A 27,983-nucleotide genomic window follows, 5' to 3' on the forward strand; every position below is an offset into this window, starting at 1 on the left:
TTTCTCAAAACCTTAAACACACTCTTATGGCAAAAATCTAACAATTCTCTCAAAATAATTTTATCTGTGATCAAAATCAAATAATGCTTTCAGATCTTACACACAGCCAGTCAAAATATAAACACTACAGATCATTCATTAGACACTACATCAACAAAATGGAGAACACAGCATCCAAAGCATGCAGTTACAGAAAAAAAAAGCATATTGTAACACAGTAATTACGTTCAAAAAAGTAATCGCAACTTAAAGTGAGTATATTGTATTCTCTATGCACTGCAAGTATAGTATTGTACTGAATACTACAGTTTTTATCATTATTATTATTAATTTTTTTAAGTTCCAATTGCTAACACACAATTTTGCAAACTTTTTATTTATTTATTTTGGTTTTATCAAAATACTTACCACAATTCACAAAACCACACACCCAAACTGCAAAAAAACAAATATATCCTGCATAATGAAGTACTGCAACTAAAACTACATATAGCATTATCAAAATCAAACTTTTGCACGAAATGGCACACACATCATTCATATTACCAGATTTTTGTCTAACCAACTACACACTGTTGGGCATAATGAAAAGCACTCTCATCTTTAGTATGCTTTGCCATAATACTAAAATAGTTCAAATTGTAGAAAATTCTTCAGATTGTTCACATGCACAGAAATATTTGCAGATACACACACATGCTGTTGAAACATTTTTTTTTTTTTTTTCACCCAACAAGTGCAACAGATGCACAGCAGATATATTTACATTGGACTGAACAAAAATATGCTCACAAACAACAGTAAACTGAAAAAAAATTGAAGTGTTAACAATTAACCATTGAGGTGTTTGGCCAGGTGGCACATGTATTGGCCAATTCATGTAGTGCCATTTTGAATGGCAGTGTTTTGAAATGGCAAACATGTGACTTTATGCAGAGAACCGTGTTCAGTGCATTTAAAAAGTGCCATTTTGAATTGCAAAATGTGTGTAAAGCAGAAAATGTGTTGAGAAGAGGTTTTGCTCTTTGTGTGTCAGTTTAAATAATTGTGCTGTGCATGTAATTTTAGTGTGTTAGCAATTGGAAAAAAACTGTAGTGAATGTCTGTATATTGAGCAATTGCATACTTTTGCCTCAGCATCATGTCTTCATGTTGGGAACTCCACTTTGTCCACATCACAGGCAATGTTGTCTTTTGACAGGCAAAGGGAAATACCCTGTAGTGTGCCGGATCCAGCCTTGACAACACTGTCCACACCTTGCTCTTTCTCATCCTCATCCTCTTCCACCTCTCCTTTTCAGATTGTTTCCATCTATTGTTCATATAGAATAGTGCCTGTACCTGTGCCACCTGTGCACTCTGAACTGACTTATTTTGTACAGTTGGTTTGATCGCATCATTAGAAATGTGTGAACAATTTTGAGTTGTGTGCAAACGATAACAACTGTGTTTTAGGGTTTTAGTTGTGTTTAACTTCTGCCAGCCTGGGGTTTAGCATTTTGCAAGGCAAGTGCATCACAGTGCGATATGTTTTTTAGTGAGTGGGAATGTGTTTGGAGTGTATGAGATTTGCAAATGGTTTTTAACTGCCTGGTTCAGAGAATGGGGTTTAGTGTTTTAGCAATTCAGAAACACAAATATACCAATATTAGACATCTCTGACCTCACAGTCTTTTTTATTACAGTTTTTCTCGATTGCTTAAACACATTTCTTGAAACTATGCCTCGTATTCTCAAAACAGTAAATACAAATCCACAATGTCTCACCCAGTTCCCCATTCTATTTTCAGGTCAAAATGAAGCTCTACTTTTAAAACCATTCATTCTTGCTGAAGAACCAAACTTTGCCCTCAGACATCACACACAAGCCCTCACAAACACACACACACTACAACAAAGTCTTACACACTGGTGCAATAAATTCAAAACAACATTTCCAAAACTGGTAAGTTATGTTGGTTGTGGTCCTCAAGTTTGGCTGTACTCATTGCACAGCCTCCCTCATAGTCATACCATGGACAAAGACATGGGCAACTAGAGTGGCAATGCTTGTCACATTGGCCTTGCCCTTCCCCTTCCCCATCCTCTTCCTTCACCTCTTCCTCCACTCCCTACTGCTCTTCCTCCTCCTCCACCTCCTACTTTTCCTCTTCCTTCACCTCTTCCTCCTCCTCCTCCTCCTCCTCCTCCTCCTCCACTCTAGTGTCCTCAACCTCTTCCTTCATGTCTTTCTGGATCCATTGTCCCAAACCCCAATGAACTGACTCTGACTCTTTATCTATTGAAGGTTCTGATTGGTGTGTGATCAATTTTGACTCTTAGTGTTTCCACTTGGGAAATTGTGTGCTAACTGAGCTGAAGCTGTGCTCACTTGAGTGAACAATATTGAATGCTATTGCTTTCTAAATGACAACATGTTGTAGGCAATGAGAAATGAATGGATTTGTGTGTAGAGTTTTGCAGTGACAGTTCAACAAATCTGACTCATGTGTCAAAACAGGGAATAGTGTTTATAGTTTAGGGAAATGGGTGTGATTTTTGATAAATGGCGTTATGGTTTTGAAATTTTAAAAAGCCTGGTTATAGTGTTTAAGCAATCAAGAAAAACTGTAATATCAATTCCCAAATTTGCTGCAGGTTATAGGTTAGCTTTTTTATATGTATATTTATATGTTTATTTTGATGGTCCACTTAAGACAACTACTATTTACTTTGCAACTACGTCAACTAACTCTCATTAAAGTATTAATAGACTGTTAAGTATTAGGGGTCGGGTTAGCAGAATAAGCTGACATGTATAGTTGCAAAGTTACTAATAGTTAGTCGAAATAAAGTGTTACCTAATTAGTTTATGTCACTATGCCCCTTAATTTACAGATCTTTAATAAACCAACAGTGAAATGACCTGCAACAACCAATCAAGAGCAGGAAGCAGGTAATATTCCTAACCTTCCTCAATAGAAAATATAAAAGTCAATAGGAGTGCCAGTTATTGACGTCTAGTTTTATCATGTCAGGTATGAGGGCCTCTATAGAAGAACATAACTGTTGCTTTTTGGCATTTATATAAATATTAATTTAGCAAACACTGTTAATAAAGTGACTAACAAATGAGAATAATAACAAGCAGTTCTAAAACATTTTGTTGGAAACTTTACAATTTCATTCTATAATGTATCTAATATAAAAATCTAGAACTTGGAAAGTTAAATTTGTAGTTATCAAATAATCTGTGAGGTCCAGAGAAAATTGAAAATGTCAAATTATCTGATGTAAGTTTACTTTGTTCCGTTGCTCTGGCAAGGGATTTGATTAAAAGCAGATCTTTATCATTGCATTATTTAATCATATTTAATTCACACATTAACTTTCAGAATGTATTATATAGCAGAATGCAGTCTATACCATTTCATCGTGTGAACTAAACCTCTGTTTTACACAAAAAAAAAAGTAGAGAAGGAAAACATCTGTCTCTGGCAGCCTTGAGACATTTGAGGCAATTAGGGGACACATAAATGTGACACATTCTGCTTAATGGCTTTAAATTGTGAGAGGATAAGTACATAATTTCTACCTGACAGCAATGTACCATTCTCCCATGGCTTAAGTGTGGAAATTCTTTTCTAGAACCAAGCTCCTTTGCATTTATACATTTACTCTGAAACCTTGCATGATCAATCAAATTGGGAGCTTAGTTTAATCTGTGTCTGAGATATTTGTTTATAACATAACTAATTATATTTACAAGTCATAATCGTGATCATAAAGCTATTCGGATCAATGACTAGTGCACGATATATATATATATATATATATATATATAGAGAGAGAGAGAGAGAGAGAGAGAGAGAGAGAGAGAGAGAGAGAGAGTATTCAAGTAATTTCGTACATGAAACATTAGACAAAAGAATAAGCATCATGTCATTGACTCATTTATTAGAAATAAGCAGAAAATCATGTGGAATATATTTACAATAGACAGACTAGTCTACGATACAACAATACTCTGGTTACCAATCTAACACCCTTTGTTTCCTGCTTTCCTCAAACTACTATAAAACTCTTCTGAATGGTTGTGGGATTTTCTATCAGGAGGATGGAATATAGGCTGTGACATCATCTAGTCCAGAGCTCTCATTATCCAGATACTCCAGAATGACGTTGCCTCCATTGTGCAGGGGACAGTCTGTGTGGGAAAGCAGCGACTGGAGGCTGGCGTCCATCTTAAAGGCTTCACCCGTCTCAGGGTGACACAAACGCAGTTTCTGTGCAGAGCATATAGATATGTTAATGCAAATTGTATTCAACAAACAATAAATGAATAGACAAAATCTATGTAACAGTTCTAATCCTACAGAACAAAGTTTAATGTAGTTCTGTGTGGCTGACCTTAGCCGTGAGCACATTGTTGTTGTTCTTCAGACTGGCCTGAGATGCAGCAAAGTCCACTACTTTGCCGACACTCCATTTAGAGCAGAAGAACATGGGCGAACTAGAGTCTTTAGCCTCTTTTGGCAGAAACACCTGGAAATATGTCCGTTCTGTCTTCAGAGGACATCAGAAGAGGAATTTCCGATGAGATATTTGCTCATAAAAAATGCAATGGAAGTTACATTTATAAAATCAGTTTTGCTCTAATACCTGTGGCAGGCCTTTATCTCCTGACGCATGCATTTTTAGCTTCATCAGGGCAACTTTTGCAGCAGTTGCAGCGTTTTTCGCCCCTTTTCTACCTTTACTTGGTGGTGCATTCTTTTTTGACTCTGTTGGAAGTAAAGATGAGATTATTTTTTGGCTTTCTAAGAATTCTTTGGCATCACAAGCTCTTCAAAATGAGACTCTACTGCCCTCATGTGGACAAAAAGAGCAAGTTACACCATATGCAATATAAATTACTTAAAGCCAATATGAAACAGTGGCAAACCTAAATGTAAGTTTGCAGTCTACTGCTAAAAAAACTCACCCACTATCTTCTGCACCAGCTCCTGTGTTGCAGCCATGCGAGGCTTCGGGGTCTCCAGCTTCTCACACTTATGGTCATCCTGATGCCGATGTCTGAGACCAGAGGAAACAGTCAGGTATGTAGAAGAGCACTGCATAATTAGATTAGGACACACCACCTAGAACTCCATCTGCTGTGATTATATACACAAAATAATAATATTTATTGTTGTTCCACTATAGTCATTTTTCCATTAGGGTGAGACTTTCAGCAAGTCAGTTTAAAGTTAAAAATGTAGGGTTATTAAAATGATGTTTGTAAGAGGTTTTGTACATGAGGCAGAAGTGTTTTTCACAGTGTGGACAGATGACAGGCAGCAACTCTTTCCCTTTGCAGTCCTCAAAGCTGCACGGATATGATGAGATTCCCTCAGACACAGAGATCTCTCTCTTCACTGTGACCTAAAAAATCATCCATAATCATCAAAACAGTCACTCAGTGATTATATACATATATATATATATATATATATATATATATATATATATATATATATATATATATATATATATATATATATGTATATATATATGGTCTTTAGTAAAACTGTCAGTAATCACCACCTGATATTTCTCACTCACCTCTGGACAAGAATGGGAGTCCCGGCTTCTGTGTTCCAAACTTTAACCAGTAGAGGAGATAAAATGTTATTGCAATGAATAGAGTGAAGTGTCTCAAATGCAATGGTAGCAACCAGCAAATGATTACCCTATTCGTGTATCATGGTATTATTTACATTTTTGGTATGTATTACAAAAAAAAAAAAAAAAAAAAATGGTGCATGATGGCACAAAAAAAAAAACATGGTAGGACCAAATTACATTTTTCTGTTCAGGCATTTCCTTGTCGTAATTATTAATCTTGATGTTAACTTGTATTGTAATTGTGAGAGTTTTCAAAACCAACGCCACAAAATCTTACCAAAACACCCCAGAACAGCTGCTACAAACGAATGGTAGAAAATCTGCATTAAAACATAAAAAAATGGTTAAAATAATTCGTATGTTTATGTTATATCGGTACACAAATTATTAGTATGAGAGCAGATGGCTGCTGCTGTGCTGCTGACTCACATCCCAATGAAGTTAACACTATGTTTACAATGGCTATTTGTATAAATAAAGACCGTGGAAACCGAATTATTGATGTACTGGAATTTTTCAGCTGTTTGGATGACATTAATATAGAGCATACCTTTTTGTTTGCAAGATTTAATTTCACAATGTTTTCCAACGTCTAGTTCAGCCATGTTTAAATGACGTCACAAAATAATTTCAACATAAAAGTCTCTTTGAAAAAGTCTAAAATTATTTGATTTAATTCCATGTGTCGCGTTATGTGCATGTGGTTGCTATTTTGTAAATACTATTTAATTGATTGTTCATCTAAATTTTAAAAAGTTCATACAGGTAAAATTCTTTCATCATACCCTCATGCAACCTGTATGACTTTTTTTCTTCTGTAGAACACGACAGGAGAAATTCTGAAGAATGTACAGGCAGCTATTCATGGAAGCTTGTTTCCGCCATGGAATAAAAAATGTTAAAAGATAATTGCGACTTTTTATCTCACAATTGTGAGTTTACATCTCACAATTTTGAGAAATAATTGCTAGTTATAAAGTCCAATTCTGAGGAATTTTACAATTTTGACTTTACAACACTTAATTGCGACGTTTTATCTCCCAGTTGTGTGTCATAAAGTCAGAATTGTGAGATGTAAATTCACAATTGTGAGGGAAAAAAGTCAGAATTGTAAGATAAAAAGTCGCAATTAGATTTTTTATTTTTTTATTCTGTGGCAGAAACAAGCTTACATATCTATTTCAGTATATCCCTGATGTAGCGAATGAGATAGTAGTCAATGAATAAACAAATCGATAACTTTAATAAAACATTAATAATTTAATAACAATTTAATAACAATAATAATCGCTGGACAGAGAACAAAAATGGTCTCTGCGAACGATGTGATTCATAAGCCAATTTTGTCCATAATGTGATAGTCATTGCTTTTAGAAATGCATCCTTTTCTATGCATCCTCTGATAAGAACAAGTTGGCTACTGAATAAGTACAAGGCAGGGCAAACACTGGAGTTACAGTATGTGACTGAAAAACTAAACCTAAACTAAAACGCTTCCTTGTTGCTTTGCTTCTCCCTCATCCAGTCACATGGAAACCGATCAAATTCCACCATTATGAATAAGTTATTAATTCTCTAAATGCACTGCAAGGAGGTCAAGTCAAGTCAAGTCAAGTCATCTTCATTTATATAGCGCTTTTACCAATGTAGATTGTTTCAAAGCAGCTTTACAGAGATAAGCGTATAATTTAAGGTAACAGAGATTGTTTTGGCTTTATAGCGGTTCTTTAATAAAGTTATTTTCCAGCTAAAGTTAGTTTTGAATGATTTGCTTCCGTCGCAACGATCATTTGTTATTAAATTAGGGGCCGCTAAGACGACACCATTCTCTCTACACAGACTTTAAACGTGAACCTGTGATAAACGCTGATGGCGTTCACATTAAGAATTGGTTCTACAGTTATGTGCGTTTGAATATATGTGCGCAGGTTTGGAATTCCCTACAAGCTAAGTCTAAACAAAGTACTTGTCTTTCCTTATACATTTTGATAAAGAATTTTATTTTATTTTGTCACTTCGGGGTAGGAACGCGAAACGAATTTTCCCGACAACGCCTTATCTGTAGAGTGGTAAAGGGATCCTCCATAGGGAGAGACTAGTTGGCACTTCAGCACTGCGTTGTCATCGGGTCCAGGCGAAGGTCCTTCGTCAGATCTTGATACGGCCTGGATCCGGCAGGCTGCGGGAAAACCTCGGGATAAACACAGACACTAAAATTAGCGTAGATGCCATTCTTCTCATGATGTAACGAGTACATCAGGATTTATGGGAAGTGTTCCCGGTTCCGGCTGACCTAATCTATGCAGCCTAACATTGAATTATAGAAGTCTATAATGTATTATGTGGATATCATATAGTCCACTACATGAGAAAGGAGGCCACAAACAGGAGTAGCAAATTCTGACATTGGTGTAAATGTGTGCTGGATGTCTGTGGAGCTGTCACATAAACAATTTCATGGTATATGCATGTTCATTTAACAAGGCCCTAACAGTATATTAGTGCACTATTGATCTCCATGTGGTTTCCACTACTACTGCCAAATATCTTACTCAAAAATAGTGCACTATATCAGAGGTAACACTGCTGAAAAATACCCTTCTGAAAAATACAGCATGAATTTCATTTTAGTCCAGTCTGGTTTATGCTGGTTAACTTATATAGTGCTGGTCTAGCCATAGGCACGCTGTTCTCAAGCAAAACTGAGCTGGTGTAGCTGGTCCACCAGCACTCCCGTTTCCCGTGCTGGTCCCAGTGTAACCAGTCCTACTCGACCCTATCCGAGTGGGATTCAAACCTGGGTCTCCAGCGTGGGATGCAGGCTAACAAGGACACTAAAGACCACAGCTGGTGATGCGCCTCTTGAGGCCGGGGGAGTGAAGTTTACACGAAGACCTACGTTCATTTCACTCACCACCCTAAACCTCACTACCATCCAGGTCAAAGGCACCAAATGTAACCAGTCCTACTCAACCTGCCCTGAGCGGGATTCAAAGTGGGGTCTCCGGCATGGTAGGTGGGTGCGCAAACAGGGACGCCAAAGACCGCAGCCGCTGGCGTCAGTTGCTAATGCACCTCTTGGGGTCAGGGGAGTGAGGTTTACATTACACCAACCAGAAAAATGATGCTTGTGACCAGCAATGCTGGATTTTTCAGCAGGATACAATAACAACATATTGTATTTATGCTTATGTTTTTATTAATTTCAATGATGACAGTTTATTTTATATTATATTATATTATATTATATTATATTATATTATATTATATTATATTATATTATATTATATTATATTAGTTCTAATCCTACAAAACAAAGTTTAATGTATGATAATGTGGCTGACCTTAGCTGTAAGCACATTCTTCAGACTGACCTGAGATACATCTTAAACACTGAAAACAGGACAAAGTCCCTCCAGAAACAACTGTTTTACACACGTCTTTACACAGAACTATTTCAACTCATTATCTTTTGAGGAAATCAGCAATTCAGGTGTGTGTGTGTGTGTGTGTGTGTGTGTGTGTGTGTGTGTGTGTGTGTGTGTGTGTGTGTGTGTGTGTGTGTGTGTGTGTGTGTGTGTGTGTGTGTGTGTGTGTGTGAATCAAGGGAGTTTACAGCTGACCTCAGTGCATACAGACTTTCTCACTCCAAAACCTGTTTTGAATGCAATGTTTGCTGAAACGCTGGAAAAACTGAAGAAGACGAGACTCCAAACTGCTGATTGTTACACTGGATCTGGAGGTGTGGAGTGTGACGTCTGTACTGGGAGAAAACACAAGCTGTCAAGTCCTGTCTGTGTGTCTGAACTCTTACTGTCAAAATCACCTGCAACAACATAAGAAGTTCTTCAGAAGTAATAAACACGGGTGCAGAGATACAATAAATGAATATTGACAGTGATTGAAAAATGCTGGTTTCATTATTTAGTTACTCAGGTTTATGCTGTATAGCTGAAGTTTGTGGTTATCTGATTTTCTAACAGAAGATTCTCAAAGATACTCAGAGAAGATATGATGAGAGAATCCAGGAGATAGAGAAGGAGCTTGCAGGAGCTGAGACAGGCTGTGGACTCTCCTAAGTTTGAGTGGAACAAGGTGCTCTAAGCGATATTGGGTGACGTCACTTCTTGTTGACGTTCAAAGTATTGTCAAACAAAAGGAGGCTAGCTCGACCCTCCCTCCTCCTTATCCCGTCCCCTCCCCCTCCCTTCTGTTCTTCCTGAAACAGTCATGAACCATTTAGAAAAAACAAACTGGATTTACCCACCTGCAGCAAAAACAGAGTCACCTGAATGTCGGATTGGAAGCCCTTCTGCCGGCGGAGTTCTCGCCACCTTTTGAATGCTTTTCCGATGTAAATTCGGGACTTTGCGTTCCTTCTCCTTTTCCCTATTCTTTGTTATTTGTTCATTGGAACGTCGTCTCTTTGGTCGTGTTGGCCATATCAAAATTCTCAAGAATATACCATTTTAACGTTAGTCGTAGTTAGCACATCTCTCCTCTAGCTAACTTCCCTCTTCATGCTTCTTTCTCCTCCACTCCACACACACCCCCCGTCATGTGCACGCACACTAACCCCCCACTCCCAAATCATTCTTGTCGGTTATTGGCTGGAACACTGTTTGTTGTTTCCTGGCCAAGGCTGGGCCAGTTTGTTTTTCTTGCCGTTTGTGGAGCCTGGGCTGTCTACAGAGACCGTGTTTTTTTTTACAGTGTGTTCAGGGGACAGGCAGCTAGCGGATAGTAAGGAGATGTTTGATGTGACAAAAAATGTTTTTGGCCTAAAAAACGCGTGACATTGCTTAGAGCACCTTTAACAGACACAAGAGCAGTTTTAGACTCAGTGTGAGCAGCAGTATGAGGGGATTGTGATGTGTGTCCTAACAGCACTAGGATCAGTGGAGGAAAGTGAGTGGATCTTTACTGAGCGGATCCGCTCCATTGGGAGAATCAGGAAGAGGCTGTGGTGAGTCAAGCTGAAGGATGCTTGAAGCGACAGAAGCAGGAGATTGATGATCTGAGGAGGAGAGACACTGAGCTGGAGCAGATTTCACACACACACACACACACACACACACACACACACACACACACACACACACACACACACACACAAACACACACCGACACACACTGACACACACACACACACACACACACACACACACACACACACACACACACACACACACACACACACACACACACACACACACACAATCACATCCATTTCCTGCAGGTAAAACAGATAGACAGTAAAGAAAGGTTAACTTTCTTTCTTTCTTTCTTTTTCTTTCTTTCTTTCTTTCTTTCTTTCTTTCTTTCTTTCTTTCTTTCTTTTTTTCTTTCTTTCTTTCTTTCTTTCTTTCTTTCTTTCTTTCTTTCTTTCTTTCTTTCTTTCTTTCTTTCTTTCTTTCTTTCTTTTATTTATTTATTTATTGCATGCATACATTTTTTTCTGTTTCATTACTGGCAATTACTTGAATATGAAAATCAGGATTATGCTTAAATTAGGCTATGAGAGAATGACTAAGACTGAAGTACAAACAAGTCATAGTGTCATTATAAGTAACTCGAGTTTCGTAATCTGATTACTTTTTTCAGGTAGTCTAACTAGTAAAGTAACACATTAATTTTACATTTACAACTAAATATCTGAGTTACTTTTTCAAATAAGTAACGCAATTTACTTTGTTCTCCCATGTATTGACTGACATTTCTCCTGTTCCATGTTGAGAGAAATCAGGAGTAAGTGTAGAGGCATTGCGAGAGCTGTGTGAGCATGATGGTTATGTAGTTCTAGACTAAATTTAATATTCAACAGTATTATTGATCTGCCTGCATTATGAGAACTGAACTGAACGGACATCACGGTTTTCTCCAGAGCGGCTATATATATAAATGAACTAAATTAATAACTTTTTTACAACAAAAATGAACCATCACTGAACTTATTTCGCTATTTTCTTATAGAAAAAACTTTGTTGCATTTTTATCTGCTATCACTGTAAATCTGCTTTGAAACAATCTGTATTGCAAAAACCGCTATAAATAAAGGTAACTTGACCTGACTTGACTTAAATGTGATCTTTCATTTATTCATCTCACTTGCACAAAAACAGATTCCGTATTCCTCAAAATGAATAAAAACAGTCAAATGCAAACTAATAATATTACGCAAACCTAAATATACTTTATATATTGCTGAAGTAAGAGTGTTGATTCATCTTTGTTCTCCTGTATCCTATTCTTCTGCAATCCAGCATGGCAACACAATTGAAAGGTTTGTTTGAGCTGCGCTCGCTATACAGGTGTGAGTTTGCATTTCCTTCAGTCTGAGGCTTATTCATTTCACTTTTGGGGTGAAAGGGCCTTTACATTTGCCAAAAATAGAACTTTTGTTTAAAACAAAAAAACAAGCAAGGATAAAGTAATGTAACATAACACATTACTTTCCATAAAAAGTAACTAATGCAATTAGTTAGGGAGTAACGCAATATTATATTGCATTACTTTTAAAAGTTACTTAACCCAAAACTATGAATCAGTCACTTATTATTTGTGCTTGAGACAATACAATTAAAGCCATTTAATTAAGCTTATATCACTGAATTAGAATCCCCCAACTCCACCAACATAATTTAGAACTCATCTTCGAAACATCAGTAGTCCCACTGGAGGGTTTAATAAGCTTGAGTTGAAGCTGCTTCCTTGAGCCCATACACTGCAGACAGCAAGCCAAATATGTTTAACCTTATATGGAACTTGTGAATTATTGTAGGCTATATTATTACAAATCTTTGGACAACGTTGATCTGTCAATGTTTCTGAATGAAGACAGTTGTTCATTCATAGCAACACTATGTAAGATCACTTATCTGGAAACCACTGAGATTCAAATATTTAGCTATTTTAATAGGAAATATAAACTGTTAAACATTTAAGCAATATTTTGAGGAAGACATGATAGGACTTTATAATTTGAGTCTTTATGTGTTGGAAAATAACATTTCTGAAATAGCTTGCTTTAATGTTCCTGTCCATTTAATGGTTAATGACTTAACAATGGAAGTTAAATATGTAATTAAAATGTTCAATTTTTATAGAAATTGTTTTTTATCTAAATAAATGTGACAACCTGAAGCTGTCGTTTTTATTAAATGTTCATTCAATGGCTATGAATATCAGAAAACTGACTCCATCTGGTTTATTTTGACTAGAAAAGTGTCATTCGACTTGATTAGGCTACACCGGATTGAGTGCCGAATCGTCCAGTGAGGAAATCCTCAAAATAAAGGAATTATTATTTATACCTGACCAATGAAAGGCAATATTCGGGCTACCTTGCCCCGCCCATTGTGTGACTTCATTCTGTCGGCTAATTCTATTCAATGGGCGTGTCTTCAGAGACTATTGTGGAGCAATTTACGTGCGCACAGACAGGTGTTGAATTTCAGGAAGAGTTACGTTGGTGTTTTGAATTGAATCTGAAAAGCAGACTGTCAAGAATTGCCACTTTCTCTCGCGATCCTTTTAAGAATTTTAATTTTAAGCTCGTTGGATATTTAACTAGAATTACAAGCAATAGCCTACCTTCGGGAAAAAATGAGTAAAATTTCAAAGATTTTTAAAGTGAGCTCATCAAGCTCATCTAGCTCCAGGCCCAGTTCTAGTTCTGGATCCAGTTCTAGATCTAAGCACCGGTCCCGGTCGGGTGCATCACCACAGGAGGCCATCAACAAACTGAGAGAGACAGAGGCCATGTTAACGAAAAAACAGCAATACCTGGAGAGCAGAATCGAGCAGGAGCTCGCCATTGCCAAAAAGAATGGAACAAAAAACAAGAGAGGTACGTTAACGTTATGTAGAATGGGACTTTCTACTTCTATAATCACTTTTTGCCATGTGGTCTTTACATCATAAGATGTAATTGCTATAATTTTTATATTTTTGTACCCTTGAAAGTTCATGGCAGCGATGGAAATTACATTTGGAACAAATTAGCCGCCTCGTTTGTCGTGATAACTGATATTTTGCGTAGCTTATCTTGATAAAATTAGGCATTGAACAATGAAAAATAAAATTTATGGTGGTCACAAGTAATATTTTTCTTTGATCAGATTTATCTCAATCTCTTGTTGTCTCCGTAAACAAGTAGGCTATATATTTATTTATTTATTTATTTATTTATTTATTGGCGGAATTGACAAGAACTGACACCAGAAATGTGAAGGTTTATAAAAAAAAATATTCCACACTTCATTTAGATATGAAAGTTTTAAACATGTAATTCATATTTTTATGATGGATTTTCATAGTTTATTTAAAAAAAGATTTATATACATTATAGCACTTGAAAATTGCAATATTAATAAAAATTCTCTAAGACATTTTGTTTTACTCTTTTTGTATTAAACTAAATGATTAAGAGAAAACTGTTGGTTACATAATTTGCCTTTGAAAGTGTAACAACACCCCACTGAAACATGTCTATAAAACATGGCTTTTGTTTATGTGGAGTGACGCCCAGCTGTTGCTCCTAGAACAGGCATCTGGACACGCCTCATTTACAGTTGTCAACTTGTGCATTACCACGAGCATGGCGTTTAAACCCAGGCATCACAGGTGGAGCCAGGTGTAAAGAGTATCTGAAAAGTAACCATACTTGAGTAAAATTACAGATACCTTACAACTAAAATGACTCCATTACAAGTTACATGTCACCACCAGTTTCAATACGACTTTAGTAAAAATCTTAGGCCTGGTTTCACAGACAGGATTAGGCATTAGTTCAATAAGGACACTTAAGTAGCTTTTATAAACATGCCTTAAAAACAATACTGGTGTGCATCTTAAGTCAAAACAATGCCACTGACATATTTTAAGATAGCAGTGCAAGTTGCTTTCAGGTAAAACAGCTCAAGCATGCATTTTAGTCTGGGACTAGTTTAAGCTTTGTCTGTGAAACCGGGGGTTAGAGTATCTGATTTTAATAGCAGTACTTAAGTATTTTACTTGTACTGAATGTATGCTCAAAGATGCACTAGTCCCCAAGAAACATTATTCCAGTGAAAAACAAGAAACAGCTGATTTTTTTTTTTAGGAGAGCAATCATGTGTTTATTTTCTTAAACCAAAATAATCCCGCACACCTCAAAATTGCAATAAATCAAGGTCGACAAAAAGCCTCTTAAACACTACAAACTATAACAAACACTCAAGTCTCAGTTGAGCTCAAGTGCTCAAAGTAGGCATAGTAAACCAATATTCTTCAAAAAGGTTGCTTCAATATAATGGATAAATAAAATAATGTTGAGTAAAATGAAATAGTCAAAGCCTACTTGCACTTGACGTGCTGGTTTCGGCCTCATCTTATATGAAACGCCTGTGATTCAGCAACTACCTGCTAATGCACTCGCATTCATGTAAAGTAGCCTTGATGACAAGTTTTGGTAAGTAAGGGAAAAGCACACAAGTTATAGTACCTTCAATGCCTTATAGATGGTGATATCACTACTTTATAGCAGAGATAAACTGCAAAATGTAATGAGTAATACAAATATACTGTAGTAAAGAGTACATATACTTATTCAAACCTGTAGTAAAAGTTGTGAACATCTTTGATACTCAGTAAAACTACAAAGTAGCCAAAAAGATACTTAAGTACAGTAACTAATTACATTTACTCAAATACTTTGAGCATTCGTTTTGAAAAAAAATTCTATAATTCAAGTTCCTGGTCATGTGAAGTCAAACAATAATTTAACTTCTTCACTTGTCTTAGATCACCTTCTATGAGCTTATGTGATCTTTAATTTACAAAATTTATAAAAGTAAACCTACAAGTAATTTTGTGTGTAAAATATTATCCATTCTTTCTAAAAAAAATCCTTAAACAAATATGTCTTCCAATTTTTCTTCCTACAGCTTAAACAGAGGCACATTGTATTCAAAATGCTAGTATGCTACATAAAATGCAGTTGATCACGTTCAGTATGATTAAAGGGATACTTCACCGATCAGCATTAAGCTTTGTATCAGTAGAAACCCGGTAGAATCTTCGAATGACCGTGCCTCCCTCCCTCATGCCCCCCTGAGACGAGAGATTTCTGTATTGTGTGTCTGGAAAAAAACCCTCCAATGACGCAAAAATCTTCATTTAGCGTCATCGGAGGCTTTTTTGGCCAGAGGCTAGAGACTACAGCCAGTAGTAGGAGCTAGTTCCGCGTGTTTTCAACCCGCCCATAGGGGGTTGGATCTCATGATAAAATGGCGTCTTTTCAGTTTTGAGTCAACTAGTAGCCTAGTTTTATAATTTCTTCCGATACTGCCCTCAACCAGTAGGCGTGGCTTGGGAGTGGCCTCGTAGGGCAGCGAAGCAAGTGCATTCTGGGAGTTGTTGTCGTTCATTCACATGAGCCAGAAATAAATTTTCTGGCTTTTCTCAGTCTAGAAGGCACCAACTTCTAAAATAATTTCACATTTCTACTACATAAATGACCCAATTTAAATACACATTCATCTTTCCAGCGGTGAAATATCCCTTTAACAGCATTAATCCCTAAAAATGAGGGAAAATATCATTTGAATTAAGTATTTGACTTCTTCAGTGAAATATTTGATGATTTTGACCACAATAAAAAATCTTTTTCCTCAGCTGCACTTCAGGCTCTTAAGAGGAAGAAACGTTTCGAGCAACAGCTGACTCAGATCGACGGGACCCTGTCCACTATTGAGTTCCAGCGAGAGGCCCTTGAGAATGCCACCACAAACACAGAGGTTCTGAAGAACATGGGTTACGCAGCTAAAGCCATCAAAGGGGTTCACCAGAACATGTGCGTTTCATCATTTGCTGCATTCACGCTATGTCGTAATTACCGTAATTTCGAGATGCCAACACGTGACGTTCTACTCCGAGCTGTTCACTTCCTTGGACTGAGAATTATGCACTATGGCAACACTATCAATGCCTAAATTAATCTGCAGTGGTCAGGTGGTACAGCAGTCACGTGGTACAAGTAGGAGCGATCTGAAAATTTGTAATTACAAGCTCTTCAATGCTTTTTACAAGTTGAAATTTCATAATTATGGTAATTACGACAGTGTGAAGGCACCTATTGCAGTTCTTGACACTCAGTTATTAAAACAAAAACAAATCATTGCTAATTACATGGTTCTCAGGAATACTTGATTTTGATTGATCAATACTACAAAACTACAGATGTCTGTAGTGATATATTTTGTATAATGCTGATAATTGACTGTTGCATACATCTTCATATGTACCAATTGATTGAACAGTTGTTAGCAAATGTCATCAAATAATCAATCATTCTGTTTCTTTCACTTTCAGAGATCTGGATAACATTGACTCCCTCATGCAGGACATTACAGAACAACAGGAAGTAGCTCAGGAGATCAGTGATGCCATCTCAAAACCTTTTGGTGATCAGTTTGATGAGGTACATATTACAAATAGGGATGTTCGACTCAAACTCCCAACTCGAACCATAGAAGTCGACAGAATCGACTCCTCTCCTCCATTTACAAATCAGGGTCAGGAATAATACAAGATTGCAGTCCTTTTTTACACACTAAATCATAATTTTTTTCCCCAACACAAAGCCTTAAATTACCCTTAAATTAAGCCTTAAACAACACACTTTTAGCGTGACCATCCAAACTAATCCAATTTAGCGATGCTATTACCTTGAAATGATGAGTAGCCTATCAACATCATTACCCAGTTGTTGCCAATGCCTAATTTTACAGAGGTAAAAGGCACAGGAAACAGCCGTGGTCAAATACTATGTCGGAATCATATAAGTGAGTAAGGTATATTGTATTCTTTAATGAATTCATCTCATTATAACGGTGAAGTGATGGTGCTAAGCACCCATGATCATCTATTGTCTGAAAGGGGGCAGCGGATGCCCATTTTCCACAAGTAAGTATGATTCTTTAGGATGTTCATGTAAAGTTTGTAATATACTTTGGTTAAAATTCCTCAATGGTTGTGTAAAACAACACCCTTTTTACCTCCTCAAAAACAAAAACTGCTCACCCCACCCCTCTCTTCCTTGGGGGGGGGGGGGGTGTCGAATGACTGAGGGCAAAAATATGCTAATACGGGACAGTCCGTCAGTGGTCGTGGGCGGAGCATAAGCATTATGACATCATAGTGCTCAGAAAATCCAAACGGCCTGATTATTGAGTGTTTAGACTGTTTGAGGATTTAAAAAAAAGGAGTGAATGGATTTTTTTCATTGTTTGGTTGTTGTGTCCACACACTGCAAAGACACATTTATATGCAAACACCATATAAAAGTGAATTTTGCATCCAATGACCCCTTTAAAAATCTGGACATTTTCAGAGACAGGAGAAGAGATAATCTGATGATTACTGTGTAAAGAATTTTCCTTACTCAACAGAACATGAAGTTTTAGTCCAACCCAAGCCAATTCCGACAGAAGTTAAATATAGGTGATTATTTCACCACAGGGTGTCAGTGCTCGTGTAAACTAGTGGCCACGATGCTGAAGTGCCTGTGAGACCCGATGAATAAGATCAGTATGGACATTTATTTATTTGAATTAAATATTTGAATCATTATTCTAATTTACATGTTTATGCCCAAAATGCTTAATTAATATTCAAGGTAGTTGACTGTCATCCTCTAGATTAGTTAAATATTTATCATTAAATTTATTTAAGGCACATTCATTCTTTGAAATATTTGAAAAGGCTGGAATAAGAGCATCAGCGCACATAAGCTTTTTTTTTTTTTTTTTTATCAGTCAAATTCATTAAAAAATGTAAACTCAACAAATATGATCAGTAAGATAAAAATACTGTTATGAGAAGACGAGCTCTAGACTGCTGGGGAAATATATATATTTATAATTCAGAATGCACAGTTGGAAAGAAAATATATTTATAGGAACATTTCAGCAGTTTCAAGGTAATTTGTTAAAACAGAACATGATTCATTGTTTTAATCAATTGACAGCATTCAGTTTATGATGTGTTCTGTACTCATTTTTATGTTTTTACAGGATGAATTGTTGGCAGAGCTGGCAGAGTTGGAACAGGAAGAACATGAAGAATGTATGAAAAATATGGGCAGATTACCAAGTGCACCAACCACCAAACTGCCTAGCACAAGACCAAGCCGCAATGCAAGTAAGTGTGCAATGACACCCACACATTCAGTATCTACACTTTTAAAATTTGGCAAAAGACCAGTCAGGCCCATACAGTCTGTGCTTCATTGAAATGTCTGTTATTTCACTCTTTCAGCCTCCAAGAAGAGAGTGGAGGATGATCATGATATGAAGAGGTTGGCTGCCTGGGCTTCATAAGCAGCAGTGCATAACAAATTCTTTCTACTTTACATTTACATTCACTTTTAGCTCTACATCCTGCAAAGAATTGCAAGAGCTTATAGTAAGAAAAAAAAATGAAAAAAGTAAAGAAATCAGAAACATTTGTATTAAAACTAATTATTTTGTTATGTGTTGATGTTTAAGATGAAGGATTACTTTGCTGGAAACCTGGTGTAAATAGTAGCAATTTATGATTAAAGGATATTAAACTGTTAATTTTTAATTAAATGTAAAATACTGAAGGTTGGATGAAAATAAACTTTACATATGAAATGTATTGCTTATCAAATACATAATTTAAGAGTGATTTTATAATGTTTTTTTTCAATATTATTAAGTCTTGGTTTTTTTGACACACATTTGCAAATACAGTTAAGTTAAGCCTACCTATATTCCAAAACAGTAGTTATGTCAAAAAATATATCTGCTTGGCAGTTCAATTAAATATCTTGCGGATAAGACGAAAATGTTTCTAGTAATTATAGTAACCATAGTTGTAGTACGGTGTTTCTGAAAAAGAACAGCACTTGTTTGAACCATAGATGCCTCAGCGGCTGTTTATATGGATGTATCTATGCCATCCGCCATATTGGAACGGTCAAAGCCGGTCCGTGAACAGCTCATTGGCTGAGCATCCGCAAATGTAGTTAGTAACGTGAATAGATAGTTCAGCCGATGATTTTGCTAAACTAGCACAATACAGCAAGACAAAGTACCTTAGTAAAAGTAGTTATCATAGTAGTTAAACACATCAAAATGCATATAAAAACACAAACCAACAAATTCCCACCTGTGAAAGGTTACCCAATTTCTTTGGCAATTTATAATAGTCGGTTTTACAACCAGAAGCTGAGCAATGTGGCATGATTCTTGTGAGTGACGACACGTAGACCGTTTCAAGATGGCGGGCGCGCAGACGTGTCTGGAGCGGTTAAAGATGTATCCTACGTATACATTTCTATGGTCTAAACCCTTGCGCTCTCTAAATGCTAGACGCCTCCCACTAGTGATGGAAAGTCTGGCTCGTTCTGAATCGGTTCTTTTGAATCATCTTTTAATTACGCGATTAAATAAACAGTAAAACCATTTTAGTCGCATTGTTTATTACGTTTTAATTAACACACCGTGTTTATTGTAATGCCATGTGTGCCAGTTCAGTTCGGCCATGATTAAACTCAAGTTAAAAACTTAAGTAATTCTATTTTAAACAAATTGAAATAAATACTGCCATTTCCATCTCTGTGTTGAAAAGATGTTGATAACAGTTACACATTCAAGGCACACACATATTTACATATTTTGTTCGCAACATCTCGAGAAAACAACTGATGAGCGGTTTGACCAAGAACAGCGAACTATGGTTCAACCGATTCATTGAAAAGATCCGAATCAAAAGACTTGTTCACGAATATTAGACATCTCCCTCCCGCGCCCTTCAAGAAGCAAGCAGGAAATCGCTCTTTTTCTCCCGGATTACTGACACGACTAAAGTTACAAACACGGCATCGTCATGAGCTCAAACAGACCAAATTCAACTGGTAAGTTGTTTTAAAATATAGGGCCTACTGTTGAACAATGCTTATAACGCAACACTCATACTTTAATTTGGCTTTGTGCGCACTAATGTAGCCGGTGTGTGTGTTTCGAGTGAATGTGACACGTCTCACCGTTTCCGCTGCCCATTCAGACAGGTATGACGCTCACAGGTGAACTAAAGTCACAACAGACCCTCTCACATGACGAAAAACATGTGAAAAGTAGTTACATGTGAAAGGAGTTATTCTTTATCAACGAATATGCTGTATTAAAGAGTAAATTATAGTGACTTATACACATAAACACCATTTAGTCCGTTTATTTCTTTCGATGAAATACTGTAGGCTATACAAGTTACAAACGATATATCTAAATAGCGAGTTTTTATAGGAATAAGTGTTTTGCTTTAATATTAATGTTGCTTGGCAGTTTAAGTGATTATTAAGGTCTTGGTCATCTATTTCCTCCTTGCTCAAGCCTGAAGGAGAAACTGTCATAATATCACATTTCAGATAAAAACACCCAGTTTACATCACTGGGAAAATCCATTCTGGGCAATGCTTGTTTGAAATATGTGTTATTGTGTTTTCCCAGTTATCATTATATCCAAAAGTCTTTCAATATATTATACAATGATTAAGATATTAAGCAAAACTTACATTTGCGTTCAGAAGATGGGGTCAGTAGGTTATACTAAGTTCTACTGCATTAAGTGTAAAACACAGGATTTGATAGGGGCGTTTTACCCCACAAGCTATGACTTTTTTTTTTTAAATGTTTAATTTTTAAAATATAATTATATTCTTTATAAATAACATATTGTCTCAAACTACAGACTTCATTCATCTATCATACATCACTGCAAAATCCTGCAGAACAATATTCTCTTAAACACTTGTTTACTAATATCTGAAAATTATAGCATTTACCATGTAATCCTCTTCTCTTCAAATATGTCGCTGGTGTCAGCTTCTCCATAGAGATGTGTATATCCCCGTTATCAACGTAGTGCATAGCAACAGTAAAAATGTATCTTAACTACCTCTAGTTGTTATTTTGGGAAAATTGGGTGGGGGGCGTTTTCCCCCACTCTACCCTAAGTACCGGTAAGTAAAAAAAAAAAATTATATCTCGCAATTCTGAGAAAAAGTTATAATTGCGAGATGTAAACTCGCAAATGTGAGAAAAAAAGTCAGAATTGTGAAATAAAAAGTCGCAATTACCTTTTTCATTTTTCATTCTGTGGCAGAAACAAGCTTCCATACAAAATAAAGAAATTTGTAAAAAAAAAAAAAAAAAAAAGTTATCAATATGCATAAAACCACTTTAAAAATGCTGGATGCTGATTTGTCAAAACAGTGTTTAAGCCATGGTAAAATGCACAATATAGCAATAGCAGCTAAACATTTTTATTGTTTATGTCTTGTCTTAAAATAGACTTACCAACCCCTAATTTTCCAGGGTGCCATTTTTGACCCTCGTAATGATAATAATGTATTGGTACCCTACAGCTGATGACCAACTCGACCCCGAGGAAGAGAAGCGGTTGGCGGCAGCCGCCCGTGAGGCTAACCGTCTCCCTGAGCTCCGTCTGATCCTGCTGGGCTGGAGATGGCCGGGGAAAAGCCTAACCGGCAACACCATCCTGGGGCGTGAAGAGTTTCGTCTGGAGCGCGCCGCCGAATTCAGCGTGAAACGCGAAACCGAGGTGGATAGGCGCAAAGTAACAGTAATAGACACTCCTGGCTGGTTTTCATCCCAGACCACACCGGCAGACTATCAGCAGGAGATGGTCCGAAGTGTAAGTATGTGCACACCTGGACCCCACGCATTCCTGCTGGTCATACCGGTGGGCATGTTCACCGAAACGGACCGGGCTCGTATAGAGGAGAATTTGGCGCTGTTCGGAGAGGACGTGTGGAAGCACACCTTGGTGGTGTTCACCTGGGCAGAGATTTTGAAGGACAAGTCCATAGAAAGGCATATACGAAGGGAAGGTCGTGACCTTCAGTGGGTGGTGGACAAGTGTAAGAAGAGGTACCACGTCATCAATAACTATATTTTTGGCGAGCACCCGCAGCTGCCTCAGCTGATGGAGAAGGTTGAGAAGATTGTAGCTGAAGAAGGTGGTTACTTCATCCTGAAGGCAGATGCAACTAAAACACAAAGTCAAACTCAGAGTCTGAACACCAATTCAGTGAAAGAGAACAGGGAGCTTGGCGCTAGACCCAAACAGAACGGCTCCTGCAACTCGCTGCGGGCCATGGACGTGGATCCTCCACAGAGTGAGTGCATGTCATAGCATACAGTGCTGTTCTGTCTATTGTTGCATACACTGTTTACTTCTCCTGAACCTTTGTTCTAATTAAATCATGTCATAGTGTCACGCTGTTGTTTGTTACAATGTCGAAAATTGGTAGCATATAGTGTCATAATGAAACTTTTTTTTTTGCATTTGAATGATGTAATTTCTTTGTTTTTCTATCTCTGCAGGTTTGGTTGAAGGAGTGAGTGACTGATGCTGTGTGAACAGTTCCAGTACTTCTGTATTCATTACCTCAATTCCACTGCACTTAATAGTGCCTAAATTATTAGTCAAATGCACACATATCAGTCCAAGCAGCTTCAGGTAGTAGGGTTTATAGTAAGCAATTGTCCCTGTAGCTTATTCTTCTCAACCTAGATATATAACGGATAAGACGCAGCACAAATTACTATCATCAAAAGACAAATTTATTTTAGTAAATCAGTAGTACAATACTGATTAAAAGTATATCACTACTAGTTACACACTGACTCAATCACCCATGTCCTTTTAAACTATTATATGTGATGCAGAGAAAATTGAGGTACAGTAATGGTGTCTAGTAGAACAGAAACACTCCACACTCATACATTATTTGCACTTAATTGCTTGTAAAGTGCCTCAACGAATGCACTAATATAGTTATCAGAGATTGGAGTCTAGTCATTATAATATAGCATGGGTTAGTTACGTTGGTGTCAGTTATTATGGATTTATTAATGGTCAAAAACCAATGTTACGTTTTCCATTTTATTTCACATCATAGCTGCTGTTTTAGGTGTTTTAGATACAGTACGTCCCCAATCCTTATCAAAAGTATATTTATGGATGTTTTATAATGATATTATTTTCTAATGATATCATTATTGCTGTTTTATTATTTGAGTGTATATGAAATATTTTCATCACCCTGAAGTTACTGATTGTTTTAGGATTGCTGTGATGCTTTCTAAAAAAAATTCTTTCAAATTTTTTTTTTCTATTACATTCTGTCGATTAAATGTCTTTACAAATGTTTCCTCCTGAAACTGTTGCTGCTTAACTGTTTTATTATAAGCACTATGAATGAATTTCATCACTGTTTTTATTTTGGAATATGAGTTCTTATGGTACTTGATTGACTTCTATTAATTGATTTATATGAATGCATTCCTTTTTTTAGATCTGTTGATATTTCTGACAACCATAAAAATGGTCGTCTGTGTGACCTTATCATGAGGATTTAATGCTTCCCTGCAATCAAATACTTTATGGTTCACTTTTGACTTCAACAGATGTTACCAAATTATTCCTTTTTTTATATATTTTGAATTCATATTGTTATTACTATTGTGGTGGTTGTTTTAATGATAATAAAAATATATCCTCCTATTTCAGTTGGGTCCATTTTGACCCGGAAGAGGTACATACAAATCTTTTAAAAATCCATAGTTTTTAGTATGAATATTAAACTTTATTTGTTTAAGACTGTCAAAATACACAAAATGAACTGTGGCACATGAAAGTTTACTGCTGCTGCTGCTTTTTTTTTTTTTTTTTTTTTGGTATATTAGTTAGATTTGTCTCAAATTACTTACATGTAATACATTTACCCTCTTTCCTACACTCGCACACACACACATTTTTTCCTTCCCACTGGGGCTGCATTTTGTTTATAAACATGTTCATCCATGCGCGCACAATAATTCTGAAAAAAAAAAAAAAATTCACTTAATGTGATTGTAGAACAAAAGTTCAAAAGTCCACATTTCACTTTGCTACCACCTATTAATAACCCATCGGGTAAAAAGGAAATTCCAGTTGGTTTAGCCATTTTTCTTTTGTGTTTTTTTTTTTAAGTAAAATTAATAGATTTTGTTTGAAAACATTTTGAAAATATAGATGTTTTGTTAGAAAATAATATGTAGGTTTCATAAATGTAAACTGTTTTGAGCATTCATGAGTTATAAGTAAGTTCTAAAATAATTGAATTACATTCATACTGGTAATTCTGATTTTATATTTTCTTATAAATATCATCTAATGATATATTCACATACAATCTTGGTAGCCTGTTAACAAAAACTAATAATGAACTGCACTTCTACAGCATTTATTAATCTTAGTTAATGTTAATTTCAACATTTACTTATACATTATTAAAATCAAAAGTTGTATTTGTTAACATTAATTAATGCACTGAGAACTAACATGAACAAACAATGAACAGCTGTATATTTTATTAACTAACGTTAACAAAGATTAGTTCATTAGTTCATTGGTTAGTTCATGTTAGTAAATACATTAACTAATGTTAACAGATGAAACCTTATTGTAAAGTGTTACCAAAATTTTCATAAATATTGATAATATGTATTTTCTTGCATCACACTGTTTATTCTTGAAAAGAATTCAAAGAATTAAAGAAAATAATTCATTAATAAAAATGTGGTAAATTAAGTACTTAGCAGGTAAGACATGGTAACATTCAAAACATTAAAACTTTTGTGCATTCACTCATTAATGAGAAGTTACTGATTAAAATACAATATGGAATTTAATTTTTTAACAAAATATGACTGTTTGAACAGCTATTTTACAGGTTGAATGGGCTCTTTTATTATTTTCAAAATGACTTATTTTGTATAACTTTCCATCATCTTATGTCACAGAAATTTAGTCAGTTAAGAACATAAATGTGGTTTTATCTTAACCGCTTATAACCACAAGGTGGTGATATTAATTATCAAAATGTTGTCAGGGATTTTTACTGTCATAATCTATAATCACAGACAGGACTTTTGAATATCAATAGTATTTATTCTACATGTATCTGAATATAATCTGCAACATTAAAATGGTTAAGAGCAAAGTTAATACAGAACATAAAATAATATGTCAGTAAAAACAAAGAGGACAAAATACTCAGTCTTCACTTCAGATTTTGTGTGTATTGTGACAGTTGCCATATGCTGTAAACAAAGATCAGTTCTAAACTAGACCTGTAGAACAGCAAGACAAATCTATAGTCCATTAGGACCTCTAAAATTACAGAAACATTTTCCAGTCCACTGTAGATCGAAATCAATGCATAAGCACTCTACCCATAACTCTGCAATGTATTGATTAGACACAATCTCAGCATTGTTTGATGGGGATAGCAGTGTTTTGTAATTATTGTGGACATCATGGATAAGTGGATAGGAAGATAAAAACAACGGAATTTGTTTAGCTATGGACAAGGTATCATTGGGCTACTTAAAAGTTAAAAGGAAGTTAAAACAAATGCAAACAGAACTGTACCATGTTTTTCTACCATGTTTTTTTCAGGAGTGTATTTTCTGTATTGTACATGTTATATTTGTTTAAAATCCTTATTTCCAAAGTCTAAGAGCAAGTGAATGCCCTGTTGCATGTTAAATGTCAATTAGCAGCCTGTTGTCTTTCCATAAGATCAAATAATGTGCTTCATAGCATAAGGATTCCACCAGACCTTCAACATTCCAGCATTATTATTATTATTATTTTTTTTTTGTAGCCCAGAGATTTGAGGAGACATTATATAGCTGGAAAACATGAGGGAAGCCGTTTTTAGTAGTTGGCAAGAGGAATTCAAGTATTCCCATTACACTGGGATTGTCGGAAGGGCCATGCACAACTGTGTTTGATTAGAAGATTTTAATGGTCTATAGTTATCAACAAAGATCTCTCAATTGGAAAACGGGCCTGGTCATGGAAAAATATATATTGGTGCTTTTGACGCTTGCAAAACGTTTGCGTATCTCAGAGAAATTGATTTTGCATTCCCCCAAGAAACTGCTTTCATTTGCAAAAGTGTTTCGCTCTCTCACAAAATTGTTCACTCGAGAAACTTTTTATTTATTTTAATTTTTTAGCTTTTCAATCTTAATTTTTAACTGCTATAGAGGTCAAATTATTATTATTTTTTTATTTAGACTCAAATCAATATTTTAATGACCAAGTATTTACTTATTTGATGAATAGTAGTCTAGTTACATAACGGCCAAGCTCAGAGAAAATATCCAGAGACAACCTCCTCTGACCCCCAGTTCCCCACCTCGTCCCCTATCCCGTCTGAGTCAGCACAGACAAAACATTTACTTTTAACTATGGCACTTCCCAATAAAACTGTCGGAAAATCACAGGTTCCAGGAGCCCCTTAGCCTCAGCAGTTCCTCTTTAGATGACCATGTGTTATCATCTTGGCTTTATAAATAATTCTTTCTGACTGGAATCACAATTTCCCTTTAAAAGAAATAGTAACCCTCTGGAAAGAAAAAAACAAAAAAAAAAAAAACAGGAAAATGACACATACAGAATGAAAAATAGACAAAATACCACTGCTGTGTGACTTCATTTGAGAAAAGAAAGAAATAGGTAATAAATCAGATGTGCAATGAATCACAATGGGGTTTATCTTCATGATTTTCATGAAAGAACCAAATCCTCAAGGCCTATGCAACTGGTAAGTAAAGTATATTTTAAAACTCTATTGGTACAAACGCATGAGTCAGTTCAGTTTTAAGTGCATAATCTAACCTGAAATACTTAAAAAAATACTGAATCTAATATTATTATTCTACATAGAGTCAAGCGTGACCCTGTGCTCCCCATCCAACACAGCCATGTGTGGTATATCACTCTGTGTGAGCGTGAGGGTACCTCACTTGAGAAGGCACATGTTTACACAGATCTCACATTTCCTGTCCCAGGTCTCCTGGATTTCCGTAGTTCCTGAGTCATTAGGTTCTGGATCCTGTAGCCATTGTAACAGGCTATTTTTCAGCACACATGGTCGCTTCTCCCTTCCTCTCCGAGCAGGGAAGGGACCCATGGGCAGATAATATCCCAACACCCACTAAACTCACCGAAGAGAGAATGGCAGCACAACTCAGGGATTAATCTTGGTGAGTAGGCTACTATAGCATATTTAATATTTCTGTTAAGGTTACATAATATTATTGTACTTTACATGTAGGCTACTTTACATGCAAATTTCTTTGAGCTATCGCTTGAATGAAAGGGTCTCATAAATGAAGTTTATTGATATATTAAGAATATATTAAGTACAAAAATCTCGAGCATAATGCAAATGATGAAAAATATAACTG

At 36.1% G+C, this 27,983-nt stretch overlaps 4 protein-coding genes across 12 annotated transcripts in view; 3 read left to right on the plus strand and 1 right to left on the minus strand.

The window, feature by feature from the left end:
- Nucleotides 1-3,919: 3,919 nt before the first annotated feature.
- Nucleotides 3,920-6,292, minus strand: zfand1 (zinc finger, AN1-type domain 1). Of its 2 annotated transcripts, none has more exons than XM_081352546.1 (8): nt 6,197-6,292; nt 5,924-5,966; nt 5,584-5,623; nt 5,276-5,403; nt 4,964-5,055; nt 4,642-4,763; nt 4,390-4,545; nt 3,920-4,265 (listed from the first exon to the last, which is right to left on the minus strand). In XM_081352546.1, exons 1-8 carry the CDS (start codon nt 6,249-6,251, stop codon nt 4,089-4,091), a joined length of 813 nt encoding a protein of 270 aa, XP_081208672.1. In that variant the 5' UTR covers nt 6,252-6,292; the 3' UTR covers nt 3,920-4,088. The 2 variants fall into 2 exon arrangements, with proteins under 2 accessions (XP_081208672.1, XP_081208671.1); XM_081352545.1 differs by having other exon boundaries at nt 6,076-6,220.
- Nucleotides 6,293-12,997: 6,705 nt separating this feature from the next.
- On the plus strand, nt 12,998-19,543 carry chmp4c (charged multivesicular body protein 4C). Its single transcript, XM_081353351.1, has 5 exons — nt 12,998-13,495; nt 16,303-16,480; nt 16,999-17,107; nt 18,702-18,828; nt 18,946-19,543. The coding sequence occupies exons 1-5, from the start codon at nt 13,252-13,254 to the stop codon at nt 19,005-19,007; spliced, it is 720 nt and encodes a 239-aa protein (XP_081209477.1). The 5' UTR covers nt 12,998-13,251; the 3' UTR covers nt 19,008-19,543.
- A 339-nt stretch (nt 19,544-19,882) lies between these two features.
- gimap4 (GTPase IMAP family member 4) lies at nt 19,883-24,562 on the plus strand. The gene is made up of 3 exons (XM_081353350.1): nt 19,883-20,569; nt 22,079-22,852; nt 23,061-24,562. Exons 1-3 carry the CDS (start codon nt 20,542-20,544, stop codon nt 23,084-23,086), a joined length of 828 nt encoding a protein of 275 aa, XP_081209476.1. The 5' UTR covers nt 19,883-20,541; the 3' UTR covers nt 23,087-24,562.
- A 3,054-nt stretch (nt 24,563-27,616) lies between these two features.
- asap1b (ArfGAP with SH3 domain, ankyrin repeat and PH domain 1b) overlaps nt 27,617-27,983 on the plus strand; it is a 99,779-nt gene continuing 99,412 nt past the window's right edge. For all 8 annotated transcript variants that reach the window (XM_081352811.1, XM_081352819.1, XM_081352816.1 and 5 more), the window contains exon 1: nt 27,617-27,779. The gene's annotated coding sequence lies outside the window, so the exon portion shown is untranslated. The remainder of the gene's footprint in view (nt 27,780-27,983) is intronic.

This window comes from Scardinius erythrophthalmus, assembly GCF_964197995.2.
Source record: "Scardinius erythrophthalmus genome assembly, chromosome: 22".
In the NCBI taxonomy this organism is placed as follows: domain Eukaryota; kingdom Metazoa; phylum Chordata; class Actinopteri; order Cypriniformes; family Leuciscidae; genus Scardinius; species Scardinius erythrophthalmus.